Here is a 27291-nt window from a genome sequence, read left to right as displayed (position 1 = left end):
TTAGCTAAACTGCCTCTCTGAGCAGCAGCTAATGCTCCAACAGGAGCCCTACCAGTGGATGCCTACAGCAAAGAAGTGCCCGCTTTCAACACACACCTGCTTGGAAGCATCTTGCTCATTATGTCAAAGGCTGCCTGTGATAGTGGAATGGAGGAGACCAGTTTAAAACAATTCAAAAGTCTGTCTTATCCACCATGTTCTCCCAAAGTCAGGAAAAAATCCTGATACGGAAAAAATAGGACAGACAGGTGAAGTAAAGGTTAAACTCCACAGGCACTAACTATTTTGTCAATAAACAAGGAGCCCCAAGCAGAGTGGAACACACTGGAGAAATATCCAGAAGCTTACCACATGATGCGTCATGGAGTAATGGACTGCCAAGCCTGCCTTGGACAATTGTGACTGCCACCCCATCCCTGATGAGCTCAGAGTTTCCAGGATGGGAATCATCCTTTTGACCTCTGCATACTGACATTCAGCACTCAGCCCAAGAGCACAGACTGACCCCTCCCACAGTCATCTGCGCAGCAAGGTCCAGGCACAGCAACACGGTGGGTGTGTGGGCAGCAGGACTCTGCTCCAGAGAGTGTCACCAGCAGCAGGGTGGGGTGGACAGTTGGCAGGACTCTAGCGTGTGTCACCAAGCAAGGCTGACAGAGACAGGGCAGGCTGGAGGCACAGTGCTCAGCAAAACAGCCTGTTTCAGTGGGAAATTTAAGATCTAAATGGACTGGAAATGAATCATTGGAATGAGGAGTGGGATTTTCATAGTCATCTTGCTATTTGTTGTTTGGATTACTGCAAGTAGCTTTCAGACATTTTTGAAATGAAGACGTGCATTTGTGCCTGCAAGCAGACGCTAAAGAAAAATGTAAAATTTACATATTTTCACACTTTCTGAAGTCCAGACATCAGAGGAATTTGACAGTGACCTCACTATTGGTGTGAACTGCACTCAGTAATTCCTTGCTAAAGCTTTAATTAACTGACAAGGTTAATAAAATTCACCAATGTCCAAGTCGCCAACAAACACCAGTGGTTAAGTGTCCAAGAGAAATTGTGCATGCCCCAGGACGTCAGGAGAAGCAGAGGGGACAGTGGGCTGTTCCTGACCTGCAGGTTTAACCCAGGCTTACTGGAAAGGAACTTAACTCTGGAAATTCTCTGACATCCAGAGGAACACACATCTCTGTTCTGATCATCAAGAGCATCAGCTTTTGCAGGGTCAAAAACATAAGCTGTGCAGGGATTTGTCCACTGGTACTTATCCAGGTCCACTGAAAGCACAGATCCTGATAGCACCTTGAGCACTTACCTCATTTATTTCTATCCTTTGTCCAGACATATCATACACATCACCTGCAAGCAAGAAAGATGAAATTATAGCCACAAACTGCAGGCAAGTGCAGTCTCTGAGCCACAAAATTGAATGAAGTGTTTCTAAGTTTCTATTTTAAAAGTACATTGACATGGGCACTGATGACTGATGATACATAACAATCGGTTTCTATGTTTGTCCATGACAAAATGTGGAGACTGATAGATGCTTGAAATACAAAGTAGTTACCACAAAAGTGACTGGCTTTTGAGTAAAAAATACTTGTCTTGAGCTGAACACAGAGAGAATAGTGTTTCTAGTGCTAGGTAGGAAATGAAAGTGCTTCCAGGGGTTGACTTCTCTTGTGCCTTCTCTTTCAAAATCCAGCTCCCGGATCCTACTATTTGCAGCAGTCCCTGGACACCCACAGAAAAGGAGTTTTTTAAGCCCATTTTTCCCACCTCTAGATAGAAAGGCTGCTCTGTTGATTCTCCCCAAATGGATGATCTGAATTCATAGGAATTGAAGACATGTCATCTCCAAGAAACATTATTAGAACTTCTGCCTGGAGAAAAGTTTCACTTAGGAAGGTCTGGACTGTGCCAAGGCCAGCCAGTCCCGACACTTAATTGAAATAAGATCGAAATGGAATGACTTATAGGAATGATTGACTCGTGTTTGCACCAGCAACCTCAGCTGTGACCAAAGTCAATTGTAGTGCTGGTGTGCCTTCACAAAGGCCTCAGGAGTGTAAAAGAAACACAGGAAACACCTCTTCTGAGAACCTATGCATCAGCTGATTCCCTGGGAACCATAGCCAAGAGGCTTTTGTACATCTCCTTCCCTGAAGCCTCCAGAAGAGAGCAGAACTAAATCATCCTTTCTGGCATTGCTTACCAGAATGCTCCTGAGCAGCAGAGAAGTACTGTGCTAGGAAGAAGCTAAACATTTAGAAAACTACAGGCAATAGATTGTTTGCCTTCTTTGCATGTGTTTCCATTCATTTCTTGAACCCTCACCCTGTATGTCACCTGTTGGTGGTGACATGCACTTCAGAAAAGTCATCTAAGGACACTTGATAGGAGAGATTACAAACTCCTCATTAGCAGCACTAATGTTAGATATCATAGTAACACTGTTTGAGATAAGATGGTGTCCAAATATACATAGATTCATAGGAAGAAATATTTTATTAGGTCAGCTGATAGCTGAGAAAAGATGCAAACTTTCTAGCACATTAGTGCATCAGGAGGTCTAACACAGGCAAAGCAAGCATCCATATACAAATAAGCAGTGACTAATTTCTCTGGGGCATCTAATGATGTTAATCAATTACGCAGTTTACAAAGTGCTCCTCTCTTGAGCAGTATGAAGAAAACTGCCTGGGTTCATAGCATGAACAAGCCCTTTAAATCAATAACTTCTAGGATCTAACAGAGCTAACAAACTCATGTTTCCCATTTTTTCCAACTCCCTGCAAACTTTTCTCTCTTCAGGTAGTTGAAGAATGTCAGGTGTAAAGACAAAGACCAAGACATTGACTACTCCAACTACCTGAAAACAATGTGGAAAATCACTGCTCATTACATGAGAAATTGCTGAGGGAAGACAGTGTGAGAAGCTGACAAAATATGCAGATGAGCCCCATGAAGGATGGCTTATTTCATAAGTGATTATGAGGGAGTGAGTTATGTGAGTTGCATGTTATATTTTGCAAGGTTAGCAATACCTGGCTAACCGTGCCAATAATACTGTAAAAAGCTGTGATTACCTAACTAGTGATATCAGAAAAAAAAACCCAAAACAAATTTGGGTACAGATTTTGTAAATCTGGGACAACTGAAGCAAAACTAATAGTGTTAGGGCAGTAATGGGGCAGAAAAGGGGAGATAAAAGAGTGAGAAAAAAGGGGAAACAATTAATACATGGGAAGTGATGCAATTAGGCTGTCCAGACATCCCTGAAGGGTAGCCTTACACTTGATCACTGCAGCTCCTTACATGGCACTCTCTTTTGGATATCAGATTTAGTCTCTGTGGATGAAGGGGCACACAGTGAAGAAAATCCAGAGAATAAGACGAGCATACCATAGGATTTGCCATTGATGGAGCACTTGTTGAAACACATGATGTTCTGGGTGAGAGTTCCTGTTTTGTCTGAGAAGATGTATTTGATCTGCCCCAGCTCTTCGTTGAGTGTAGTGGTTCGAGCCTGAGCTGGTGTGTCATTCAGTGGGTAATACATTTTACGGTCCCAGTCGATGTAGAAACTGTTACCCAAGCGTATAATCTCCACACTAATGAAACAGAAGCAGAAGGTGATGGAATATTCATTAACTTAAGAGACAAGCTTTTTATCTTCACCACCACCATTATCAATTGCAATTAGAAGACAACTTTGAAGGTAATGACAGGTTGAACTCATCTGCCCATAGGTGGCCTGTGGTAAGGGATGCTGAAGCAAATCCCACTGAAATGATATGCTAAATTTACATCAGAAACTTATTTCCTTTGTTCATAAAGTAGTACTTTATAAAAGTACTTGGAAAGTTTCAGAAGTGTTTGGACTGAGAAGTGAGGCAGGAGCAGTGCATTTCAGTTAGTGCCATCTCAGGAGATGGTTTCCAGCAGAGCTGTGGGCTGAGCTGAGCCCACTGCCAGGGGATGAGCACAGCCAGGTTTCCAACAACAGAGCCATTTTGTCACTCAGTATCACCAAAAAAGAGTGGCATCAGCTCACAGATGACATGAATTTTCACCTTGCTGAGTGACATACTGGACAGGAATGGAATTAATTCCTCATGTTTACCAACACAAAAGAGAGTCTCAGCAGCAAAGCTGACTGAACGTAGCTATAATGATAAATTGAACAGGGCTGTGCAGTGTCTACCCCAGCCCCAAGTTTTGAGAGCATCACAGACATGCTGCCTACCTGTCATTCCTATCTATCACAAATAACCAACACAGCTCTGCATTGCCTGGGGAGAGAGAACACTCTCAACTGCTCATATACCACCAAGTACTTCAGCCTGGTTGCACCTACTTACCTGGCAATTCTCACACAGTCCTGAAGCCACCTCGAAGAACAGGCCATTCATTCACTGTTAGAAAGATGCTAATGGTGGCAGGCTTCCAGCCCTGCTCCTATAAGCCTCCTACATACCTACACCTCCCCTTTAATTGCAAAATCATCCTCTCCTCTTCCAGGGCTCACTGCTGTCCCTACTCCAACACTGACAAAACATTCTGAAGGCATCAGAAACAAGGAAAGCATCACTGTGGTTGTGTAGAAGCATCCATGTTGGGGCTGTGTCAGTTTTTAAGGAATATGCTGCTCCCAGTTAAGGCAAAAGTTAAATCTCTCCTAAGATCAAAAGTGGAAGGAGCTTACAGCACGTACCTGACATAGAGTGAAATAGGTACCACTGTGTTTAGAATGATCACGTATGACCAGAACATGAGGAAGCCGGAGTAGGAGGCAGAGTTGACACCCTCTGCCCAGGGCAAATAGACCTGGAAGTAGTAGCCCTTATCATGCTCCCAGATACCATTGCCAATGGCTAGGATGAGACACATCAGTGCTAAAAATGCAAAGATCTGGAAAAAAAAAAACAAAAACGAAAGACAAACCAAACAAATCAAAACCAAACAAAATGTATTGCATTTTAGAAACAAGGAATTTATTATGTGCAGGTTAATCAAAAGACCCTAATGGGACAGGGCTGGATAGCCTAAATCATAAGAAAATGTGCCTGCGGATGAAGAGGAAAAACCAGCAAAATTATGATACTTTTACCTCGAGGACAAAGCTACCCAGTGCAGAGTCTGGCAACTTGAAAGTAAAAGTCCTCAAACAGCTGGGGATTTAAATCCCAAGCAGACATCTCAGTGAGGGTGGTTACAGCAGTCTGCTGTACAGCAAATCTCAAAAATTAAAGGAGAGTTGAGCTGAGGGTGCTCAAATATCTGGCTGCACACTTGGGAATAGAAACTGCCTGAAGGACTTTACTTGGCTATTTGCCATATGTATCACAGTCTTCTTCCTAATTTCTGAAAGGCTACTAAGGATATCCAGCAGCATACAGCCTGGAATTTAGCACTGGACATTATTCTGATAGTTAGAGGAGAGTTAATTGCTTTCTCAAAGCTAACAGTTGCCTTGGTATTTGCCCTTACAATTTGATTGCATTTCCTTTGAGCAAACAAAAAGCAGAACCAACTAATGATGCGTATCCTTGGGCTTTAGGGAAGTCTATTTCCTGAAGCCTAAAGTAACCAGGGCAACAGCAACTGGGAAGTAAATTTGAAATGGGGAAGCCTTACTGAAAACTGAGGCTTGCTTGGGAACACTATTTAACAGACATAAAAATATTACATAGGTCATAAAGCATTTTTTGATTAAAAAAAGACAAGACTGTAGCAATACGTTTATTTGGAAAAGAAGACAAAAAGAACAGGAAGAAATAAATTTAACAGAAATTAATATAAACTGCAAGGAATTACAGCACTGTGAATCTCCAACAATAATAAAGAATCGAGAATAGAAAAAAAATAAAGTCATAAGCAGGTGTGTGAAAAGCAAATGTGTTAACAGACAGCTCTCCAAGAGGAAGGAGAAGGGAAAAGAAGGACTTATCTGCCCTATGGTATATGAAAAAGGAGGGTTATGTTCACTGACACGGAGCATTGTGTGACTCTATCTGATAATAAGCATTTTCAATGCAGCAAGTCCATCTAATTCAAAAATGGAAGCTTAGAGCATAGTTTTTAAACTTTAATAAGGTTAATTTTTAACAATGCCTTAAAAACTGGGAAGACCGACCATCTTGGAATCCTGCTAATATAATTACAATATTTGTAAGGTAGAAATGGTGATGGTGGGGGATATAAACTACAGTTAACTGTCATCCTTCCTGGACAAATGATGAGAAAAAATTATTTTGGCATGGTCTTTTCCAAACATTTGACATAAAACAACCAATATAATAATAAAAGAGTGAAGATAAGGAGTCAATAGGCTGCACAAAAGAGCAATTAAAAATCATCTTTTTCAAGGATAATCATTAGGGAGGAAATATCAGTAAGTTGGACCATTATGTAAAGGCCACACAGCAACAATCACATTAAAACAGTAATCAACCTTTAAAAAAAAACAGTAATTGAGGGACAAACATAGAAACATTGATGGCAAAGCCAATATTTGTACTGCTGAGGTAATCTGTGGAAGGAAGAAAGATACTTCTGTGGAGCAATATGAATCACTTGGTGAAAAGTTCATGCCTGATTGATTCAAGTTTTAATATCAAAAAGCCACAAAAGGGAACTGCAGTGAGAAAAGGTGACAGACTGAGTTTCAGGGGACACACTTATTTCACACATGAGTAGTAGCTTTTCTATTTAATTGTGCGAAGCCAAATAAATTGCTCAGCTTGTGAAATGGAGACAATATTGCTTGCTGGTAAGGAATGTGGTGCAGTGTTTTTAAACCTCTGTGAACCAGAAATTAAAACATACTTCAATCTGTGCTATTGTAATTATAAGGACTTAAGAGTATTTGAGAGGCATGACCCACCTCACTGCCCCAGAGGTTAAAAATTATCCATTTGCAGAATATCACAATCCCTATAGGAATTTCGATGTGTGATTCAGCAACCAAAATACATAAAGGGTAAGATGGGAGCTGAACTTTCCAAAGGAGTCCTCGCCCAGGGCTGGGGTGTTGGAACAAGATGGTCTTTAAGGTCCCTTCCATTTCAAGCCACTCTGATTCTATACCACAGCTGCTCTTGCCTACAGCTGCACTTGATTTATGTACATTTTGTTGTCTGTGCACTGGGCATGTTAATGCTCTCACAACCCCACTCATGTGCAACCCTCATGCTTGCAGAAAGCTCACTGACATGCTGTTTGATCTGAAACAAATGGAAAGGACCAAGCCATTAAAAGCAGGCCTCGAGATTAATTTCTGTGCACAGAAACAACTGCATTCAGGGTGTTGCAATTGTAACCACAGCCCTGATGAGAACAACATGAAAAATCATTGCTTGTGCATGCTCATGGTGCTTCCCGGTATGAACACCATCCCTCCCTAGGTCCTGCCCATGCATTGACTGCTAAAGATCCTCTTGGTAAGAGTTTTGTAAAGAGGAAGTGATTTTGGACTTCAAGAAGAGCATTGACTGTTGGACTATGAATTAAAACTGCTTCAGTTTCTTAATTGTTACTTTGAATTCTGCTCAAGGATTTGAAGCAGTCAGTTGTTTAGGAGAGGAATGTGAGAGCTCTCTTTCTCCAAAAATTTGCTCCCCCAGCCTGCTACACAGCAGCTTTCAGAGAAAAAGCATTTCTGGAGCCGGCAAGTGCATCCTCAATGAAAGAACATTCATTTCTCTCTCAGATGGATGAGAAGCACCTCCAAATGTGACAAAACAGCTATGACTGCCATCTGGGAAGGTTTGAGTCTGATTCCCTTGCTGAGGCAGACCAAGGCAGCACTTAACAGTTGCTCCCTTGGCGAACCTGCTTAAATACTGCTTTGTGCCTGGAAGTTTTACGGGCAAACAAACACAAAATGGTTTTGCCAGTGTTCATGTAGAGTAAGTTTCACTACATTTAAATTACCTATTTATAGTAAAGTTGTGGCTGCTTTGTATTCTCCAACTCAAGAGCACAATATACCACCTGTTTTTTATGACCACACTCTGTAACCTTTGACCACTCAGTGAGCTGGAAAAACCAAGTGCCACATCCCCTTAGGTGTGCAAAGAGTCTGGTGTTTAATGTATGACAGAGCTTTACTTAGACATCAAAATTTTAGGTTCCTTAAAAATGTGTAAAGGAGACAAACACAGCCTTGGCTCCTCCACCGCCCAAGAGCCCAGGCAGAGGCTGATGCAATCGGCTGCAACTTGTTCCGTTTTTTTTTTTTTAAACAGAGCCAGGAGGTAAATTAATCTAATTTGTTTTTTATACAGAGAAGCCAAACAGATTGGAAGTCCTGGGTGGGACCCTTGGCTTGTGAAAGGAGATTTAGCAAATCTTATTTGAACATTAAATTCCAGATTCCCAGTTCAGTTTTCCTCTGCTCTGTTTCTGTGCTCTGTGAAGCCCTCCACAGCCCATTCTCCTCTCCAGTCGAGCATAGCAGAACACCTATAAAAATGTGAAATTCTTCAAATGCTTGAAAAATTTTGAATGTAAATTCTCAAATATTGTTTAAAATTAAGGATATGTCCTTACTGTACACAGAGCAGGGCTTCAAGAGGGATTGAAGTTAACCCTGGAGTGGCTCTCTGTTATGTGGTACTGCTGGGCATCCCCAGGCTCACCTAAAGGAGTTTTGGGATCCCAAGAAAATAAAACAGGAATACAGAGGCTGAGATGAAATGTGGAGGTTGGAGGGTGGTGCCACCCTGGAGACATTTGTGCTCTAAGCCCCTGTGCTGAGGAGGCATGAAGTCATAGAGGGCAGGGAGAGCTCAGTTCAGCCTTGCTGTAATGCACAGATTTCTGGTGGATGCTTTCCCCAGGGCTTGTTCCAGTGCCTGGGAATGGATCTTGTCCCCAGCCAGCTGCTAGGGGACTCTGGAGAGCAAGAGTAGTAGAGAAGGAGCAGGAACAGTAAGCACTGACCACCAGACCTTCCCAGTGTCGTAAACTGAAGGTGGTGCAGCATGCATGGGAAAGCATGACAAATTTGCACTCAAAGGGAAATAAAATATTAAATGAAAGACCTTTCCTTCAAGCAACATTAATTAAAGTAGTGTCAGAGTGTATGTCTTCCTTCCCTGAGTGGCTTTGAACTCAAGCAATAAAATCTTGAGAGAGTCCGTGAAAGAATCGTATTTCTGCCTGAAAGTACTTGCCATTTGTTAAAACCACTGATGAGCTTAACCCTCAAATTCAATCTGTTTTTCAATCTGAGAACAGTGTCTGCTATGTAAGATTAATGTTCTCAAATTTCCCAGCTGCTTAAAACACCAGCTTCTGAGCATTAATGAGACCATGTCTAATAATTTACCCTAATGTGTTAAGTCAGGAGATGGCATAGTGTAAATTAGCAAACTCAATTACCAAGTCCTGTGCAGATATCACCAGAGATGCAAAGAAACTGGGAGGAAGAGGGAGAACTGCTAATGCTTATTTAAATAGAAAATGACAGAATTACTAGAAGGAAAAAAGGGCTTTACAGCCTTCAAAATATTTCTCACCCGAAAATGCAGAGGAGAAAAGGTAGAGTAGAGTAAATGACAAGTTCAGAAGGAAAGTCCTTAGTTCTGTCAATGTAATATCCTTGTTTTGCAGGATGGGCTGGCAAAGGCGCTGCAGAACTCAGGCTGCTGATAAATTATGATGTACTTTTTATTTTTATCATTAGTCACTTCTGATATTCCCCCATTTGTGTGGACAGAGAGGTGGAGCATCTGGAAATGATGAACACATCTGAAGAAAGGAAGACACATTAATCAGACTTACCACCAACACAAGGACATTCATGAGCCGATCAATGCTTGTTCGCTTAAAAGTTGTTTTTCCGCTGTTCTGCATGAGTTTCGTGTCTGGCCCTGGAGATGAAGCACACTTGTTAATTTTAGTAATAAAGCTTAGCTGTTCTAAAGCTGATTCCCTCTGAGGCCCCACTGTGTTTCCAGCATAAATAACCATTACAGCTCTCATGAAGTCAGGTACACACAGTTTAGACTGCTAGTGGGAAACCTGGGCAGAAACAGGTTAAGTCATTTGTCTGACATTATATGGAGAGAGTCACATAAAACCACTAAATCTGGACTTTGACTCAACTATTTTCTTTCAACATTCAACCCCTCCATTCGGGTTTAATCACTTTTCACAGTATATTTGGTGTTGATATGTTATTTGTGACATATTATGTCTTATTTCACATGTCTAGAGGAGTATAGAAACAATAGAAGGACTATGCTCATGAAAAGCATAGATCTAATCAATAATATTATTAATGACCCTGATATTCCAATGTGGATGCAAATCACATAGAAATTATTCAGAGCGTTTACTTCAATACACTTGACTGAATTCTTAACCAAATTTAATTGTTACATTCTTTCTTAGTCATTGATCAAAATTCCCCTCCTGTATTTTGCTGCGTGGATTTCTGAAGTCTTTTCTTCTTGTGCCTGGAAGCACAAGTACTTGATTCCTTTGTGCATGCTGGGTGTGATGTATCCCCACACTAGTGGTGCTGGGCTCTGCAATTGGCATGTCAGTCTTTTTACCTACCAGCATAAATAACGAGCCCAAAGCACCACTCTGTGTTCCTGATAGTACAGCCCCTCAGCAACATCTTCTCATTGTCCAGGGCATATTTCTCTCCCCAAAGAGTAAGAGTTCCTGTGAATTTATCCAGTTTGTTGTTTGGTGCCTCACATCTGACTTCTCCTGCAAAAAGAATGTAAACGCAAAAATGGAAATCTTTGTCCAGAAAAGTGTCATCAATACTGCATTCCCAGCTGCTCCTCGGAGAGACAATATTTCACACTCTAGTTACAGCCGATTCCTAGCCCTATTGTTCCCATTCTATATCTTGTATTTACTGATGTTCTGGGATGTTGCTCCTTTCCCATATTCATCTCATAAATGAAAGGACCACAGTGGTCCTTTGAACATGGCAATTTTTTATTGGTCGAGTACAAAACAAAGTTTCCACAGCTTCTATGTGGCTGAGAAGAAATGTTGAAACAGCAACACACTTTTAATCCATTCACAGCAAATTCATAGCAGTAGGATGTCACTGGCTAACTTTAGCTAAAAGTGCTGACATCGCCTTTTTTCCTATTTCATTTTCCCTCAAACTGCAGAAGCCCAAGCGAATAGAATCATAGCCTAAAGGCTGCAGAAGAGTAATTAACTAAGGTGTCTTTGTTCACTGATTTTTAATTTCATCTGTTTTATAACTCACGTCCCAGGAGCTCATAAAAAGATACCACTACCTTCTTTGGCCACTGAGCTGACACTGTAAGTGACTGGAGCGTCTATTGCCATGCTTTATGTTTATTTCTTGTAATAAAATGTGTTCAGATACATCAGTATAAAAATGACTATTTAAATCAACCGCTGCACCTGACATTTAAAGATTCAAAACAGAGCCCTGTAGATGTATTGAGAACTGGAAAATACAAATATACCTTACTGAAAGGCAATCTAGGAGTTCAGTCTGTTCACTTAATCAGCAGTTATTTTCATCACAGGCTATAAGTACCTACTAAAATACTAGCATTTGCAAAGAATACAGTTCTTCTAGTTGCTCTCAGATTTACACACCAGGCTCAAGAGACTAGAAACAAAATCCAGAGAAGTCCAGAAGAAAAGTACAGCTTCAAGTGTCATGATTGTCTTCACCACTACAGATTTAAAATCAAACATTATGCAAATGATCAAAAAAGCAAGTCTAATCTGGTGCAGACAAACCATCAGACATGAAAGACTGAATAATTAGGAAATTCAGCGACACATGTGGCATGAGAATTCATACAAACAACTGTGCTTCTCTTCTATTTTATCATCTGGTTAGTCCAACAAGGACCAGACCTGTGCCCCATCGTTTCTGACAGTCTCTAGTAACCAGGCCCATCTCACTGCCACCCTCACAAACACCTTAAAAAGCACGAAGGAAACAGGGGTTTTGCACTGGAACCTCAAACAGCACAATGCAAAGCAAAACCAGGGTATGGTCTCCCACCAGGAACGCTGTGCCTGCTGTGGGACAGTGCTCTTGTGAGCACCTCACGTGTCCACATCTGCTTTCCCATAAGTGGATGGGTCTAGGCTTCTGACACGCTGATTTTGAGTTCAGAAGGGATTCATCCAAATGAGACTGACCACAAAAGAGTGGGAAGCTCCAAAGATCCCTCCAGGGCAGCTGCATTAAGCCCAGTAGCTCTGCAACTGGAGGCACCACAGCCAGGTACCATGCCTCCTGCCCCCTCACCAGCAACAGCAATAAGATATCTGGAATACATTTCATCTGAAAGGGTTAAATACTGCCAAGTCAACTGTGATAAGCAGAGGGTAAATGAAAAGTATTGCTGCCTTTCTCATTTCCCAGTTCTCCAAATCAAGCAAAGAAATCCAGTGTTTTGCAAGCTTCTTCCTTATCTGAACAATCAAACAAACATCATAACTCACATTAAGCATTCCACTGAGTGCCTGTATTAGCTGCACAACCCTGTCCTCTCTTCCTGTCTTAAAAAGTAATTAGATAAAGAGTTACATAAATATTTAAATATTTCTACTGAGGTTTGCTAAGGGAAATGAAAGGCTGGGTCTGATTCCAGGCACTCTTCCCAGTACACTGTCAAATATAAATCATCTTGGGAAACATTTTATTCATTTTAAGTATTGTGAAGAGGCCACTTTTATTTACAACATAAGTAAAATAGAGATTTAGAGAATAAATAAATAAATATCCAATAACAAAATTCTCAATTTCCCAAAATATTTTAAATGTTTTTTAATTAAGCACTTCCAAGAACACAGTGCCCTTAGATAACCATCACACCAAGCATCTTGAAAAATTATCTAAGATTAAGATTTTGCTTATAAATTTATAGACACTTCAGCCTGCTCAGGAAAATAATTAAGGCATGCCACTCCAGTTATTAACATTAAGCATCTAACTGTACATGTAAAAGCCTATTTCTCAAGACCAAAAACACTCAGAACCTCAGCCATCACTTCAAAAGAAATCCTGATTTACTGAGCTGACACTTGGCAAAACCCACACATATTATTGCATAAACCCTCAACAAGGAGGGCAAAAGAAACTCTATCAGAGACAGTCTCAGCTATGTTCTTTGCCACATACCCACCACTTGTCCTGGAATCATCTACTTATTTCAAAAACTCTTTTTTTCTTAAAATTATTTTCCCTCTATATCTAAAAGTATTTCCTGAGAGCCTGCAGTCCTTGAGGCGTTCCAAGGACAGCAGCATTCATTCCACCCCTTTCCATAATAAATCCTCCTGTAATCTGGACCACATATCTAAGCCAGCAGGGCACTGCAGAATGTGACTAGCACTATTTGGTCTGTTCCCTCGTCTTGTCTCCACAGACAGATGATGTGTGACCATGGAGTATTCTGGTTTTGACAGGTCTAGCTCCTTCCTCTGTATATGCTGCTAAGTATTCTCTGGCATCCAGTGACAGGACACATGGGAATGGTTGAAGTTGCACCAGAAGAGGTTCAGATTGGACCTCTTAGGAAACATTACTGAAAGAGTGACCACTCACTTGAACAGGCTTCCTAGAGAGGTCACTGACAGTTTGTCAGGTTTAACAGGTATTTGGACAGTGCCCTTAAACACATACTTTAATTTTTGGTCAGCCCTGAGGTGGTCAGACCATTGGACTAGATGATCATTGTAGATACCTTCCAATTAAAACATTCTATTCTATTCTATTCTATTCTATTCTATTCTATTCTATTCTATTCTATTCTATTCTATTCTATTCTATTCTATTCTATTCTATTCTATTCTATTCTATTCTGTCCTATCTTGTATTTGATACAGAAAACAGTGCTAAGAAAGGACACATTTCCTGTTAAACCCATCTATACTGCTTGCTTTTAGATATTTTAAAACTCAGTCTTTATTGTTGCATTGAGAGAGGAAAGGAACGACTTCAGGGCAAGGCTTCAGGCTGGGAAGGCTCACCTGTCCTGTGTGCACAGTTATTCCTCAGGTCTGTGTGGTGTCTGGGAAGTGCCACTGATCAGAAGATAAATGTAATCAGTGCATCAGCATTGCTACATCAGTGTGTAAATATCTTGAACTAAGCATACGATTTTGGGAAAGCAGTTTCCATTGTGCAGTTATGTGAACTCTTGTGCTGGCTTTCAAGGTGGGTAGTCTCGACTTATGCAGACAGACAAAAGAAAAGTGTCCATCCACAAAAATTGCCACCAGTGCAGTGTCAGGTCATAGCCATGTGTGGCACCAAGACCTGCAAGCAAAGAGGGACCTTTTCCTTTACATGTGGTGTTGACAGCAGTTGTACAGACTGCAGAGTACCTGTTCTATTTTGCCAGCAGGAAGAGTCCCAACCACTCTCTCTAATTTGGGTAAGTCATCTGTAGAGTGAATTTTCCATTTATACTCACCATTGAACTCTGTCAGCTTCTGAAGGTCTTCTCCAAGCTCTGCAGTGACTGTTAGTGCCTGCTTCACCTTCAGGTTTGTTTCACTGCAACAAACAATATAAGGAAAAACATGACCTGAAAGTCGTATGTGAGCTGAAAGCTTTCCTTGAAAATCACTTCTGCTCTTGAGGACAGTCTTCTTCCTTAGACATCTGATGGACTATGACACTGTACATCTGTTTCACCTGGCCAAAGAGTGTAAATGGTCTCTTTGAGTTGCAATGACAAGCATTCGGAGGAATTCTGAGCATAGTACCAAACGTGAAGTGGCTCTGTCTTCCTAATTTCACCACAGAGCAGTGCACTCTCTACCCCGTCACTCATGACACATTTTAAACCCAAGGTATCTAAGCATTTATGAGAGCTCTGAATATTTTCTCCCATGGTATTCTGATCTGGAAGATTACTTTAGTCCTGGGACTAGCCAGCTGGGGAGCTGGAAACGCAGTGTCAAAAGCATACTGCATTTGTTCAGGGCCTCTTAGAAGTTACATTTGTGTGTATGAAAACTACAAACCCATTTTCAGTAGAAATCACATAGGAAAAGTCTGGAGGGCTGTCTGCAGGGTCTTGGGAGAGACACAATTTCTTGAAATTTCTGGTCTTGCTTAGTTGCTCAGACTGTTGCTAGTTCTGAACAATGCAGAAAAGGTAATGCAAACTTCATCATAAAGATGAGTCAGCTCCAGTTTATTCCGATTAATACAAGTTGCAGCCCTCTGGTTTTGTAGCTAGTTGTGTCCTGGGGTGGGCAGCATTTGGAAGCCCTCGCTGTGTGCTTGCATTCATATTATTCTATAGCAGACCAAAGCAGATTACCAGAGTTATTCATTATGATTATTTCACTCAGATAATCTTTCTCAAGGAAAATACTAGAGAAAAGCAGCAGCTTCTGCTGGGGATATTGCAGGGACATGTGTCTAACTAACTCTCAGAGTCAGAAGAGCTGTCACTGAAAAGTAAAGTCCCCTCCTCACATGACACTTGCACTTAAGAAGCAAAAGTATCCACCAGAAGATGTTACTTTCAAGATACCTACCCAAAGTTTATTCTACATGTTATGAAACTCTTGCTACCAAAGCTATTGCAGGTATGCCTGCAGCACCCAAGGTCACCAGGAATGTGGCTTTGCTGTGGTGGCCGTGGTTGCACACCAGGGCCAGGCTCACTTACCCGTCCAGCTCAGCTGTCTCGATATACGTCAGGCTGTGCGGCTCACTGCTCGACAGCAACAGGAGATCAGCCTGAGCGTAGAGAGACAGACAGACTTGGCATGAGTTCACACAGTCAGCAGGCATTGCAGAGCGGTGCTGCTTGTGGCTACTGCCACATAATCACTATGACTGATTTTCTTGTGAGTGATAAGAGTGGCAGAGATTAACTGTGATCAGGATAGAGACAAACAGTACTCACTGTCACAAAGTTGTTGTTTCCTAGTTTTATTATATCCCCCACTTGGACATTCATCCATTTTTGCTCCTTTAACCTGCAAAGAAAACTCTGGTAAGTAAGCACATGCAGCAAATGCCACTTGGGAAGGTGGGGAATTTAGCTCTGCTCCTGAAGCCAGACCGTAGGTGCCATCAGGACCTGGGAGCAGGGCCTGCCATGATGTGTCCTGATCATGGACTAAGCTGGGGGATCACCACAGTACAAAAAGAAAAAGCTGTAAAAATCAATAAAAGCAATGGTTGGGCTGACCAATGCTGGGTGAGACCAAGACCCACAACAGTAGTACAGTCCATGTGCACTACCCTTGTCCTTGTCTCTGCAGTGACTACTCCCTTCCTTCCTTCTCTTAAAGGGCCATATTGTCTCAAAAAACCCTCTCTGCTTTGTGTGAGAGACTTCATCTGGGAAAACTGCAGACTGTGTAAGGTTTTCTGAGCGGTACTAAGGGCACAAGTAACCAGCTTTCAGGAAGGTCAGCGTAGGTGCTTTGGCTGTGCACTTGCCTGTCTGAGCCATGTATGCAGTGGCCTTCACAGCATTAAGCCAGATGTGCACACAGGAAGCCAGCTAAACTGCAAGCACCAACACAGCCAAGATAGTTGTACATGAAAATTCTAGAGGTGAGAAAATATCAGTCTCAAGGCAGGACTGGGAGCTCAAGCTTGAACTCTGTTCAATCTTGCTTATTCAGTGTTGGTTAGAGCTGGACACGATCTGTGGTTTCCAGGTTTTGAAAAAGGCAAAACATTATAAAATTTCTGTGTCAAAATTTGTTTCCTAGACACAGTAACTAATACACAGTAAACTAAGAAACTTGTTTACTTAGCAGAGAGTACAAAAAGCTATGACCCTATTCTTCAGTTTCCACTTATATTTTTAACTGTTTGATCATCTGTTGGAGTTTACACATTGTATTGCTATCTATAGTGTGGAAAAAAGTCACAAAATACTTCGCAGCTGTCTACAGCTGTGTCCTATGCATGTTGGACTCCACGGAGCTGCAAGCACATCTGTCTGCCATGAAAACGCCTCTGCTATTTTTTCTGCAGGAAAGAACAGTACAATGTCCAAAGCACGCAGCTGAAATTTTTTGGGTACATTTAAGCCAGAAATGCTATACACACTCAAAGTATAATGAAGTGTATGAAGGAGATATTCCAGTTTCTTAATTTGAAATATCTTGTTGATAATGCCCAGTTTTGCTTAATGCAAAATAAATGCTATGAGTATAAATGGATCCAGAAGATTGCTTTGCATGTCGCTTTTGTGGGATCAGGTGTAAAGTAATACAAGATTCTAAAATTCTTACTTAAACATAAACACCCATGAACAGAGAAACAGTTTAGCTTTTGTCAGCACAAGGTCACAGCCATAAAGTCTGCACAGATTCTGGTACTGTGTCTAGGGTTTCTTAATCAGACACATAGTCCAAAACTGCATGATGAAGTAGTGGTATGAAACACAATTCAATTTTAAATTGTTTAGTGATCCTTGAGAATTACACACACACACACACACACACACACAAAAAAAAAAAAATTATTAATAAAATGCTTTTCCCTGTGAGAACTACAGAAAAAGGGACTTACATGCCATTGATCAGGACCTGGACTGGGCGGTTGTTGACATGTTTGTCACTTTTGTGTCGATTCTGTAAATTGGATCAGATGGTTAGGAGGCATTTCCAGGAAACCAAACACACAGGAGCCGTAGGCAGTTCATTAACGTTTTAGGTTTCCACCCAGCTGGCTGTACGGGTCAGGCAGATTAGGGTCACAACTGAGTCAGTGTCCAGCACATGTTTATGGCAGTGACACAGAACATAACCAGACTGCAAAGGGTGACAGGCAACACTGGGCTTGCTCTTGGAGAGAAGAAGGAAGGTAGAGCCTTGCATGTCACTTCAGCACAGCTCTGACTCAGCTGGCATTGCTCCCACCCACCTCAGTCTGTAAACACCAGAGAATTCATTCCTCTGCTCTCATATGGAAAGTAGCCACTGATATTTTGGCATTGCTCCATTGAACATCAAAATCATTTTAATAATGAGAGAAAATCAGATGCCAAACTCAGCTCTAATATCACTCTGTGAAGTCAATTGGGATTATGACCATTAGCTCTGATGGCAGCAGACTTTGGCCAAATCAGAGCAAGTTTGAAAAAATCAAAATGGGTTGAGCACATGCTTCCTATCAAATTGTTTTTCCACCTAAATTTTACAAGATGATAGAGGATCAGTTCTCCAAAGTGGAAATCTAATAAAAGATTTCTGTGCCTACATCCAGACATATCTATGAGTGATCACATTTTCAGATATGCTGAGCAGTTTCAGAGAAAGTCAATGGAGCTGCTGACCTGTTCAGCAATTTGGGAATTCTAGCTCCTGTTTCAGTAACAAACTATAGATTTTAGGGACTTAATTTTCTGACCCCATCTGAGTGCCTGCCACCAGTTTGTTTAAGCAGTTGATTTCAGTTACTCTGCTGAAAAATCACAGGCCAACTCCAAAGTATAGGCCAGAAATACATCTTACAAAATCATCAATGGCATCCTTGACTCCTGATACAGCTAGCACAAGGACCAGGGGCACCACTGTTGTAAACCAGGCCAGTGAGGAAATCTGAGGAATCAGCTGTAGGAAGAAAAGATCTGAGTTAAAACATTTCCTGCCAGTTCAGAAATCCACTGCTTCCTAACCAAGCTGCAGACAACATTTTTCTATGATATCTGAATATAGAATAAAGTCAGAAATGTAGCTCCATCCCTGATATGTGACTGTCCACCCCTTCAAAAGGTGGGAGAGCCAGGGAACCCATGTTTTCCTTACAAAGCAAGCTATAATTTAAGTTAGAAAAATGGAGGTGTCAGAAAGTGTAGTGGGTTGCTCTTTATTGTTGTTTGCAGAATTAAGATGCCAAATCCCCAGGATATTTCTTTGGAAGTACTGACATGGGCAAGCCCCCTGTGAGGGACTCAAGAGCTATCTGAGCAAAACCAGCTGTGTAGAGCCCTCAAAAGCTTCTGTTCTTTGTTTCAGTTACTTTTCATGCAGTAAATTTTGCATCAACAGAAAATGCAAGCTGTTGCCAGGGCTGACCTTGCTCTCCCAAGAACAGCAGAGCCATTTTTGTTTCCTGCATCTTTAACAGTGAGAGGACCAAAGAGTTGAGGGTGATTCTCTTAGGCCATCAGTCATGCAGAGGGAGATATCTCACTCCCACACAATTCTCCCCTTCCTCTAGAAGTGCAGCACCATGGATGGAAGCAATGTGAAAACAGCATTAGTGTATCCCTCAGTTTGGATCTGGGAAGTGACAACTCCACGTGCGTTCTGAAGTTGATATTTATGCACTGTCGTAGCCTAGATCCTACAGGCACCATAGCCCAGCTCAGCTGTACAGGCTGCAACTGCTTCCTTCTCATCTGCCTTGGAAAATGCATTTCCCACTGGTCTGTGCCAAAGGAGGGGGAGACAGAGTCCCCACAGCCTGCCCATCACATCCACACTTGATGCAGGAATAGTCCCACAGGGATGGAGTGAGGAATATGTAGACTAATGCCTGCCCTCTTTAGGCTACCTTGATGTAAAGAAATTATATATAGTCAACCCTAGATGGCCTAGCTAAACACACAGTGGAATAATTTAAGGCAAATACTTTGAAATCCCATGAATTTGACAGACGAACAGCTAGAGTGCAGTACAACAACACAGGAACTGTGCTCTCAGCTCAGCTGAAAAGAAACCTTCTCTTGAAAAATATAGATGCACTGTAATTTCAAAAATTCATTCCCTGTAAATAAGCAAAAAATATCATATGTGGTTTGCTAAAGGCTTAACCACATTTCACCTATGCTTTTTTGAGCTGAAATTATATTTTAAAAGCATTTGAAATGGGTTATTTTGCAAATTTGTGTGCAGTGAAATGATTAACTTTAAAACATTAATCTTGAAACATGATCAAAAATTATACACTTCTTTAGATAACACATATTCTGATATGACTCAAAAATGGCAGAGTACACGGCAAGGTGCAAAAGGGCAGAAATCCTGATATCAATTTATCCGGTGTGTTCAGCTTTCAGGGTATCATTAGCAACAGTGATGAGCAAAGTGCAACACAATGCCATTGCAATTCACAGGGTTCAACAGTGCTGCCAGTGTCTGGCACACTCCCTGCTGGACACCTTCCTCACCCTGGAGAAGGGAGCAGCAATATCCAGCTTTATGCAAATTAGCCACAACCTTGAGCCTTCCTGATGTTAACTCCTTCCTTCCCAGGGAAACACCACAGGTTACAAATGTGGTGTCCATCTTGCTGTTTTCCTTTGTGACTGCCTGTGGAATTCACCTTAAAATCTATGGGGAAGAGACAACTTGGCTTTATAGTACAGGATGAATAAGTAATGCAAGTCTGAGGAGAGCCAGGAGCATTCAAAAGTAGACACAAAGGGATAGTAGGGCAGGGCATGAAAATGTTGCACAGTTTGTTGAAAACTAATTAACTTTTTTCCTTCATTTAGTTCAAACCCTCATATCCAAAGGTAAAAGAGAAAATTGCTTTTTTCTGCCCTACTTTCTAGGTACTGTAAGATTTTACTAAGATGCTAATTCACACCAGGAATATAGCTTGCACTTCATTACACCTGTCAAACATAGACTGGCTTTGATAACAGAGAACAATCTGCTGGAAACAGCACAGTGATTTCATACCTGCAAAATCAGCAAGAAAAGGAAGTAAGCATTGGCTATTCGCTGAAACTGCTCAAACAGGTTGAGAGGCAGGAAAGTGAAGAAATTGTATTTCGATGTTTTAATTGAATTGTTCTGTACGGAAAAAAATGAAAATAAGTAGAATTGGTAAAACAGGAAACAAAATTACAGCACAACAAATTTCAACTGTGTCTTACTTGCTTATATTTAGCAATAGCATTGTTCCCAACAGCAGCTCAAAAAGCGTTTCCTTTTCCCCCCACAAAATCATGCCAAGTATGGATAAACAGAGAATTCCTCTTAGAATGGGTGAAAACATGATGCTTGGCTAATGCGAGTGCTGCTGCAGGTAGATAAACTTGTATGTAGTTGCTCACAACATCTTCCCTTTATTAATAGTCTTCTTACTTACACACTGCAGAGAAAATTGAGAATTGTAACCAGAATACAACCATTTTGCTGTTAGCATCTACAAAGCAGGGCTGGAAAACACGTGCCAGGTCAACCATCTGTAGCTTGTCTGATGCTTTGAAAAACCCTGGCTGGACAACCCTACTGGAGGCATATGTCCTCCCAAGAGCAGAATATGACGTTGTTATTATTATTATTATAATTTTGAGTTTATTCAGCAAACTTTCAGCTCAGCAGCTTCAACGGGTGGCTTGTTTCTATTCCACAAAAATCACTAGGATGTGGCATTGTGCAAACAGTCACTTATACAAGAACTCACTATTTCAGTAAGTGAGCTGCAGCTCTGTTCCCTATTTCCAGTTTCCTTTTCTAATTTCAAATGGCCCCTCAGCCACAAGAAGTGGTAGCTCCCCAGTCAGTCTTTTGCAAACCACAGAAAGACCTAAGCTTGAAATTGCAGAATGGACTGTTTTCTTTCTCCAAAGATAAGAGTAGTTTGGTCCAATACATGCTACCAGCCAGACAGGCTCAATGCATCCTACTGAACCAGCTGCTGCTGTTCCTTTAGTTTTCAGGTGTGCTAGCCTACCTTTTCATATGATGTTTAACAGTCCCTGGTCCAGGCTTAGTTCTGGAAGGATGAATCCCCCTTGTTGTGAGGACATCTTAAATTTTTCCCCCTGGAGAGGTTCTGCTCTCCAGACAATGCCCATTAACCCCTTTCCAAGGAACCTCAGGTATGACAGCACAAGGAGGCAGATATGAAGCACACCTGAATTCCATAATAAATATGCTGGTTCAACAGCATAGAAAATGGTGATTGCAGTATTTGTAATAGCCTTTAGATATTGTTAAGCTGGTGGGAGGACAGAAGCTGCTAAGTATGAATCACAGCCCACTTCTTATCCATGCATTTATCCAGGATCTCAATATCAACACTGACATGCATCAGCATGTTTCCAGCACTAAACCAATTATTTCAGGTTACCACAGAAAGGTATGTGTGGGGGAAGCTGTTCCATTTTAGGTAGTTACTGGATTTCTCTACCTTCAGACACACAGTACAGCGTATGTTCTGCAGCATTAAAATCATGTTTCATCCCTTGGACAAGCCAAATGAGTAAGTCTCTAAAAGGGCAGAAATTAAAACAGCCTTCATAGAAGACCTAGCCAAATCCTCCTGCTGATTGCACTCCAGTGAGAAAATATATTTATCAGTGATCATTATACATACAATATTGCCTGTCTCCCGGTATCATGCAGCTACCTGCGAGTGAGGCTAACTCTGTCTATGCCATGATGTGTAGTTAAATTTGGTTTATTTCAAAATCCTTAACCATGGGGTATGTGTCGTGGACAGGCCCCATGGTTACTGCTGAAACAGAAGCAATGGAAAAACAGCATCCTCTGCAAACCCAGCATGCTAGGAACTAAATTGCTTGACAAGACTGTATCTATCAGGCACACAGTCTAGCAGATTTTTTTAATAAAAGCTGGATCTAAATAAAGAAATGTGTCCACTATTCTGAGGACAAGTATTATGACCAATTACTTAAAGAAAAAACAGAAGATTATTGCTGCAGGAAAAAGTAAATGCAGAGGACTTGACCTTTGTGCATCAACAGATTTCAGAGGGTTGCATATAACATGGGAAAAACTACTCAGTAAACACTCAGATAAAGTTTATAGATCTTTGCCTGCAAAAATCTCAGAAGGGAAAAAGAAAAGAATGGGAGTGGTTTATTTCAATTCCTGCCTTCTATTTCTGTCTATTAATTACGTCAGGAAAATCACTGAATGAACTACAGCCGTTTATTTTATTTCCTATTGCCATTAGGCATGGTAAAAACCCCAGACATAACAGTTTCCAAATGCTGAACTGCAGGAATCTGGATAACCAGTGTTTTCTCCATAGTTGTTCAGGATCATGATATTGTTGGGCACACAGAGTGTTCTGGGACACTAGGGAACTTTAGACCTGAGGATAAGGACAGGGAGTATTATCATGGATCTTCTCATTATTCTAGAATTTATAATTAAAATTAATCACCAGGGAAAAAAAAAGAACCTGTAATTACGATAAATATTTCTAATTCAACACATAACTTGTTAATGGACCTCAGAGGCTAAAGGCATATCAATAACAAATTATAATTATGAACTAGAGAAAACTTTAGCCTTTCCAAATCAAAACTCTGCATTTACATATCACAGATACAGCTGAAGCACTATGCCAGATATCATATAGTTATAGAAATATAGAATGGTTTGGGTTGGAAGGGATTTTAAAGATCATCTCATGCCAACTATCGCTGCCATGAGCAGGGACACCTCCTACCAGACCAGATTGCTCCAGCCTGGCTTTGAACACTTCCAGGGGTTGGGCACCCACAGCTTCTCTGGGCAACTTGTGCCAGTGTCTCAACACCCTCACAATAATTTCTTCCCAGTATCTAATCTAAACCCATCCTCAGTTTGAAGCCATTCCTTTGCCCTGTCTGCTACATGCCCTTGTAAAAAGTCCCTCTCCATCATTCTTATGGGTTCGCCACGGCTAGGTCACCCTGAAGCCTTCTCTTCTTCAGGCTGAACAAATCCAATTCTTTCAGATATAGATTATGTTTTCAGGCAATACTACAGGGCTGTGTGCTTTGACAGCTCAGGCTCTTGGCCAGCTGCAGGGAAATCTCAGTTGGCCTCTGCTCTTGATCTTATCCTAGTCTGTGATGCTTAACATCATCAAACTCTGTCACTCTTTAGAGCTGGACCAGAACCTGACTCTGGGGTGGGAGGGGTGCTACAGGAGGCTGCATCACTGCAGTGCATTAAATAATCCACATGGCAGCCATCATTTCACAAGCAATGCTTCTAGCACATCATCTGCCTCACAGTCCACACACTGCCTTCAGTGGGGGAGACTCCTATTAAAAAAAAAAAGTAATGGAGAGGAATAATCTTTGTAATAGCAATTAGGTATTGAGACGTCTTACTGAAACTTCTGGTTTTCCTATAGATTCATGAAAACCAACAGCTAAGAAGAGCAGTTCTATGGGCTAAGCACAAAGATGGGGATGGGGAGTTTTACATTTACTCTCTGATCTGCCCTAGACCTCTGGTTGTCCAAAGGCAGTCCCTGCATGCACCTGTGTCCTAAATGAGCAGGTCTGAGTGTGGTTACCCACAGTCAGCCTGAAGCTCTCCAGATGCAAAACTTGACACCAGAGCAATGTTGTCTGTGGGTGAGGGATTATTCTCATCTGCTCTTTTCAGGGGCTAGATTCACACCTCCTGGAGGTGTGACTCCACCAAAATGCTGTCCCTAAGAATAGTGCTCATCTCTCCACAGTTACACAAGTCCAGATCTGGCAGATGAGCTGTTATTTTGGGGGTGTTTTCAGAAGCCCGCCTGTGACGTCCAACAGCAAGCAAAACTCAGCAGATGGCTGCTACCTTAGATCGCTGAGCAAACAAATCATCTCCTTGCCATAAAAGTCACTAGAATAAGAAACACTGATGCTTTTGTGGCTAGATTACAAGCGCTAAAGGGTAAGGTGTTGACCCTCTGAATTTAAACCCCTGGCTCAGTAACATAATAGCTCCCATCTGGACAACCTAACCGTAAGAAAATTTTAGCAAGAATTTGGTGACCTCACAGGGATGTGTTATGCCACAACACTTGGCAATTCCGCTGGTACTTGTGTAGCACAGACCAATAGAACAGCTGAGCAGCAGAAATGTCTTTTCCAGGTGTTTTGGTAAAGATGGCAGAAGCGCAATTCCATGGCACTCTGTTTAACTGCAACAGTGCCATTGCAGAGAACACAGAAGCCATAAGCAGAAATGTGACCACAGGGCTGTGAATGTGCTCATGAAAATTTTTAATGAACTCATGTAACAGTTAAAATAATGAATGTAACAGTAATATTTCATGTGATATGTAATACATATGGTACCACCAAGACTTTGTTTTCACAGGGAGTACAGAACAATCAGACCAGATCAGTTTTAAGACTCCCAAGTTCACTGACTTATTCCTGATGGTAGGCAGCAGCCCCAGCTCAACAGAAGACTGATAAAAGCCAAAAAGATGTGGTGGTGTTAATCTGGTCCCTGTAAAAGTTCCTGTAAGAAAGCAAACTCTCGGGAGTAATAGACTGGCCAAACACTAGAAATAAAAATGTCAATTTCCAAAGCACAGTTCTCTTTTCCTCCCTTTTCCTTTTCCCCACCCCCATTTTTCCTTCCTTTGAACAGAAAAAGGATAGGAATGTCTTACATATACAACCCCTTGACCCTCTCTTGACAGGACTAATGAAGTGAGTTCCAGGATCTCATCACATGTTGGGTATGCCGTGAAAATCTGTAAGAAAGCATGATCACTGATTGTGTTTTCCTATGTTGTTCCTTCAGTCTGGTGTCACCCCATTAATGAGCAGTTAATCATCAGTGTGGTGAGTGTCCTTGTCATGGTGGTGCAAGGGACAACACATGGCTTGACATCCTCATTGCTCACAGACAAGCCAAGCACAATAACCTAGAAGTCTTGTCTCTTAGGCATCCCTTTTGACAGCACGGTGCTCTCCTCTGGCTTGGCTCAGTACCTGAAGCTGCTGCCTGGCAGGAAGCAGGAAAGAAGGAGAGGGCAGAGCACCACTGGGTGGTGCAAAGGAGACAAACTCCAAACCACTGTTTTCATTATCATCTCACACAACAAGATTCCCAACCAGCCCAGTCGGACTATTCACTCCATTTGACTTTGACGAAGAGTGGAAGACTTGATCCAAAGGAGTCTATGGACTTCACTGATGACCACATCTGGCACAGCTCAATATTTAGGTGCTTCTCAGGGGCCTGATATGCCTTGAGGACCTTGACCTCACCTGGTGTCTCCAGCCACAACACCTGTCCAGAACTCAGGAGTTCACTTAAGCTCAGCCATGAGTCTTCTATCCTCACCTGAGCTGTGCTGTAGAAGTCCCCATCTCCAGACTGTCCTAGTTTCCCAGATATATCTATCCAGTTCTACTTCCTTGATGGACCATGGACCTTTGGTATAGATTTGTATTCAGCCCACCTCTGCCTGGGTTCCCTAAGAGGGCCTTGGACCTGGTTTATCAGCTCACCTTGTCTGGAATGGTCAGGATGGACCCCATCGCCAGCATCCTGCCCTGATCTGCAGATGCAGATGCTGCAGAACTGCACCCTGGTCAGTGAGAGCTCTGCCTGAGCTTGGATCACCTCCACTTCCAGCTTGCCTCTTCTCAAACTACAGCCCCACTCAGGCTGCTCCCTGACAGTGCCTCATTGCTCTTTGGATAGATCCAACTTACATCTTACTAAAGAGCAGTGCAGGTTGCTGCTGTACCTATTCCTTCAGGGACCACTGAAACCACTTTTCACTTCATCAGACCACACTCCTTTCCGCCTTGAGCATGAGAGACACTGGGAAACGTTTGCAGATTGAGACAGGAAGAGAGGGCAGCTGGTGCCGCAACCCTGACCATGCCGATAAGGTCCTTGAGGATCACACACCAGGCAGCCATCTGAGATCAAAGAGTGCAAGCACAGGAGGTGGAGCAGAGTCTGAGCCACTACCAGAGCTCACTGCTCTCCACTTAAATTTCAAACAGATAAGAACCCAGCTGCTGATCCAGCCCAGGCAATGCGTATTGGCTATAGGAAGTTATATACATCCCTCTATTTCACTAGAGACTTCATCAGGTGACCCGAGTCCAAGCAGCCCCCTTGCTGCTGGTCCTGATGAAAGAATGCTGGCTTGACCCTGGGTCGTGATCCAAGATGAAATTTGTCATTGACTCACAGGCCTTGCATTTCCTTTCCTATTGTCTGAAAGCCAATTCAAAGTTGTTTTCACAGCCCTATATGACGTCCCAGTGCAGCTGTGCTAAATTCCAATGTGAAAGCAAAGAATTAAAAAAGGAACTAGGATCAGAGAAAATATTAAAAGCCTTCAGAACAGATTTTTCTCTCCAGAGTGTTGATGGGGAGCCCATCGTCGTGGACACACAGAGGCTGTCCCCTCTGTAGCTGTGTTGGGGTGAGTGCAGATAGATTAAGTTTATTAAAGGCCTTAAACCTTGCTATACTACATCTGCCACCCTGCTTTCTACTTTATTTCAGTCTTTACACAGAACAAATCTCTTTCTGAATTCAGAAAGGATCTTTCTGTCTACATTGTGAATAAACACAGGATTAGGACTTGAC

General features: G+C 41.9%; 1 protein-coding gene across 6 annotated transcripts in view; it reads right to left on the bottom strand.

Annotated features, from left to right (window-relative positions):
• Window positions 1-27291, bottom strand: part of LOC100221408 (phospholipid-transporting ATPase ID) — an 85302-nt gene that overhangs the window by 22788 nt on the left and 35223 nt on the right. For 5 of the 6 annotated variants that reach the window (XM_072922684.1, XM_072922685.1, XM_072922686.1 and 2 more), the window contains 12 exons: window positions 20656-20769; window positions 18478-18576; window positions 17534-17595; window positions 15906-15978; window positions 15666-15736; window positions 14454-14536; window positions 14008-14061; window positions 10573-10731; window positions 9793-9881; window positions 4718-4914; window positions 3406-3614; window positions 1316-1359 (listed from right to left, as the gene is read on the bottom strand). In XM_072922684.1, the coding sequence (XP_072778785.1) occupies window positions 1316-1359; window positions 3406-3614; window positions 4718-4914; window positions 9793-9881; window positions 10573-10731; window positions 14008-14061; window positions 14454-14536; window positions 15666-15736; window positions 15906-15978; window positions 17534-17595; window positions 18478-18576; window positions 20656-20769 (1254 nt within the window). The remainder of the gene's footprint in view (window positions 1-1315; window positions 1360-3405; window positions 3615-4717; window positions 4915-9792; window positions 9882-10572; window positions 10732-14007; window positions 14062-14453; window positions 14537-15665; window positions 15737-15905; window positions 15979-17533; window positions 17596-18477; window positions 18577-20655; window positions 20770-27291) is intronic. The other variant, XM_002190347.6, reaches the window with a different exon arrangement.

This window comes from Taeniopygia guttata, chromosome Z (genome assembly GCF_048771995.1).
Source record: "Taeniopygia guttata chromosome Z, bTaeGut7.mat, whole genome shotgun sequence".
NCBI classification, from domain to species: domain Eukaryota; kingdom Metazoa; phylum Chordata; class Aves; order Passeriformes; family Estrildidae; genus Taeniopygia; species Taeniopygia guttata.
This window is presented reverse-complemented; position numbering and strand designations above follow the sequence as displayed.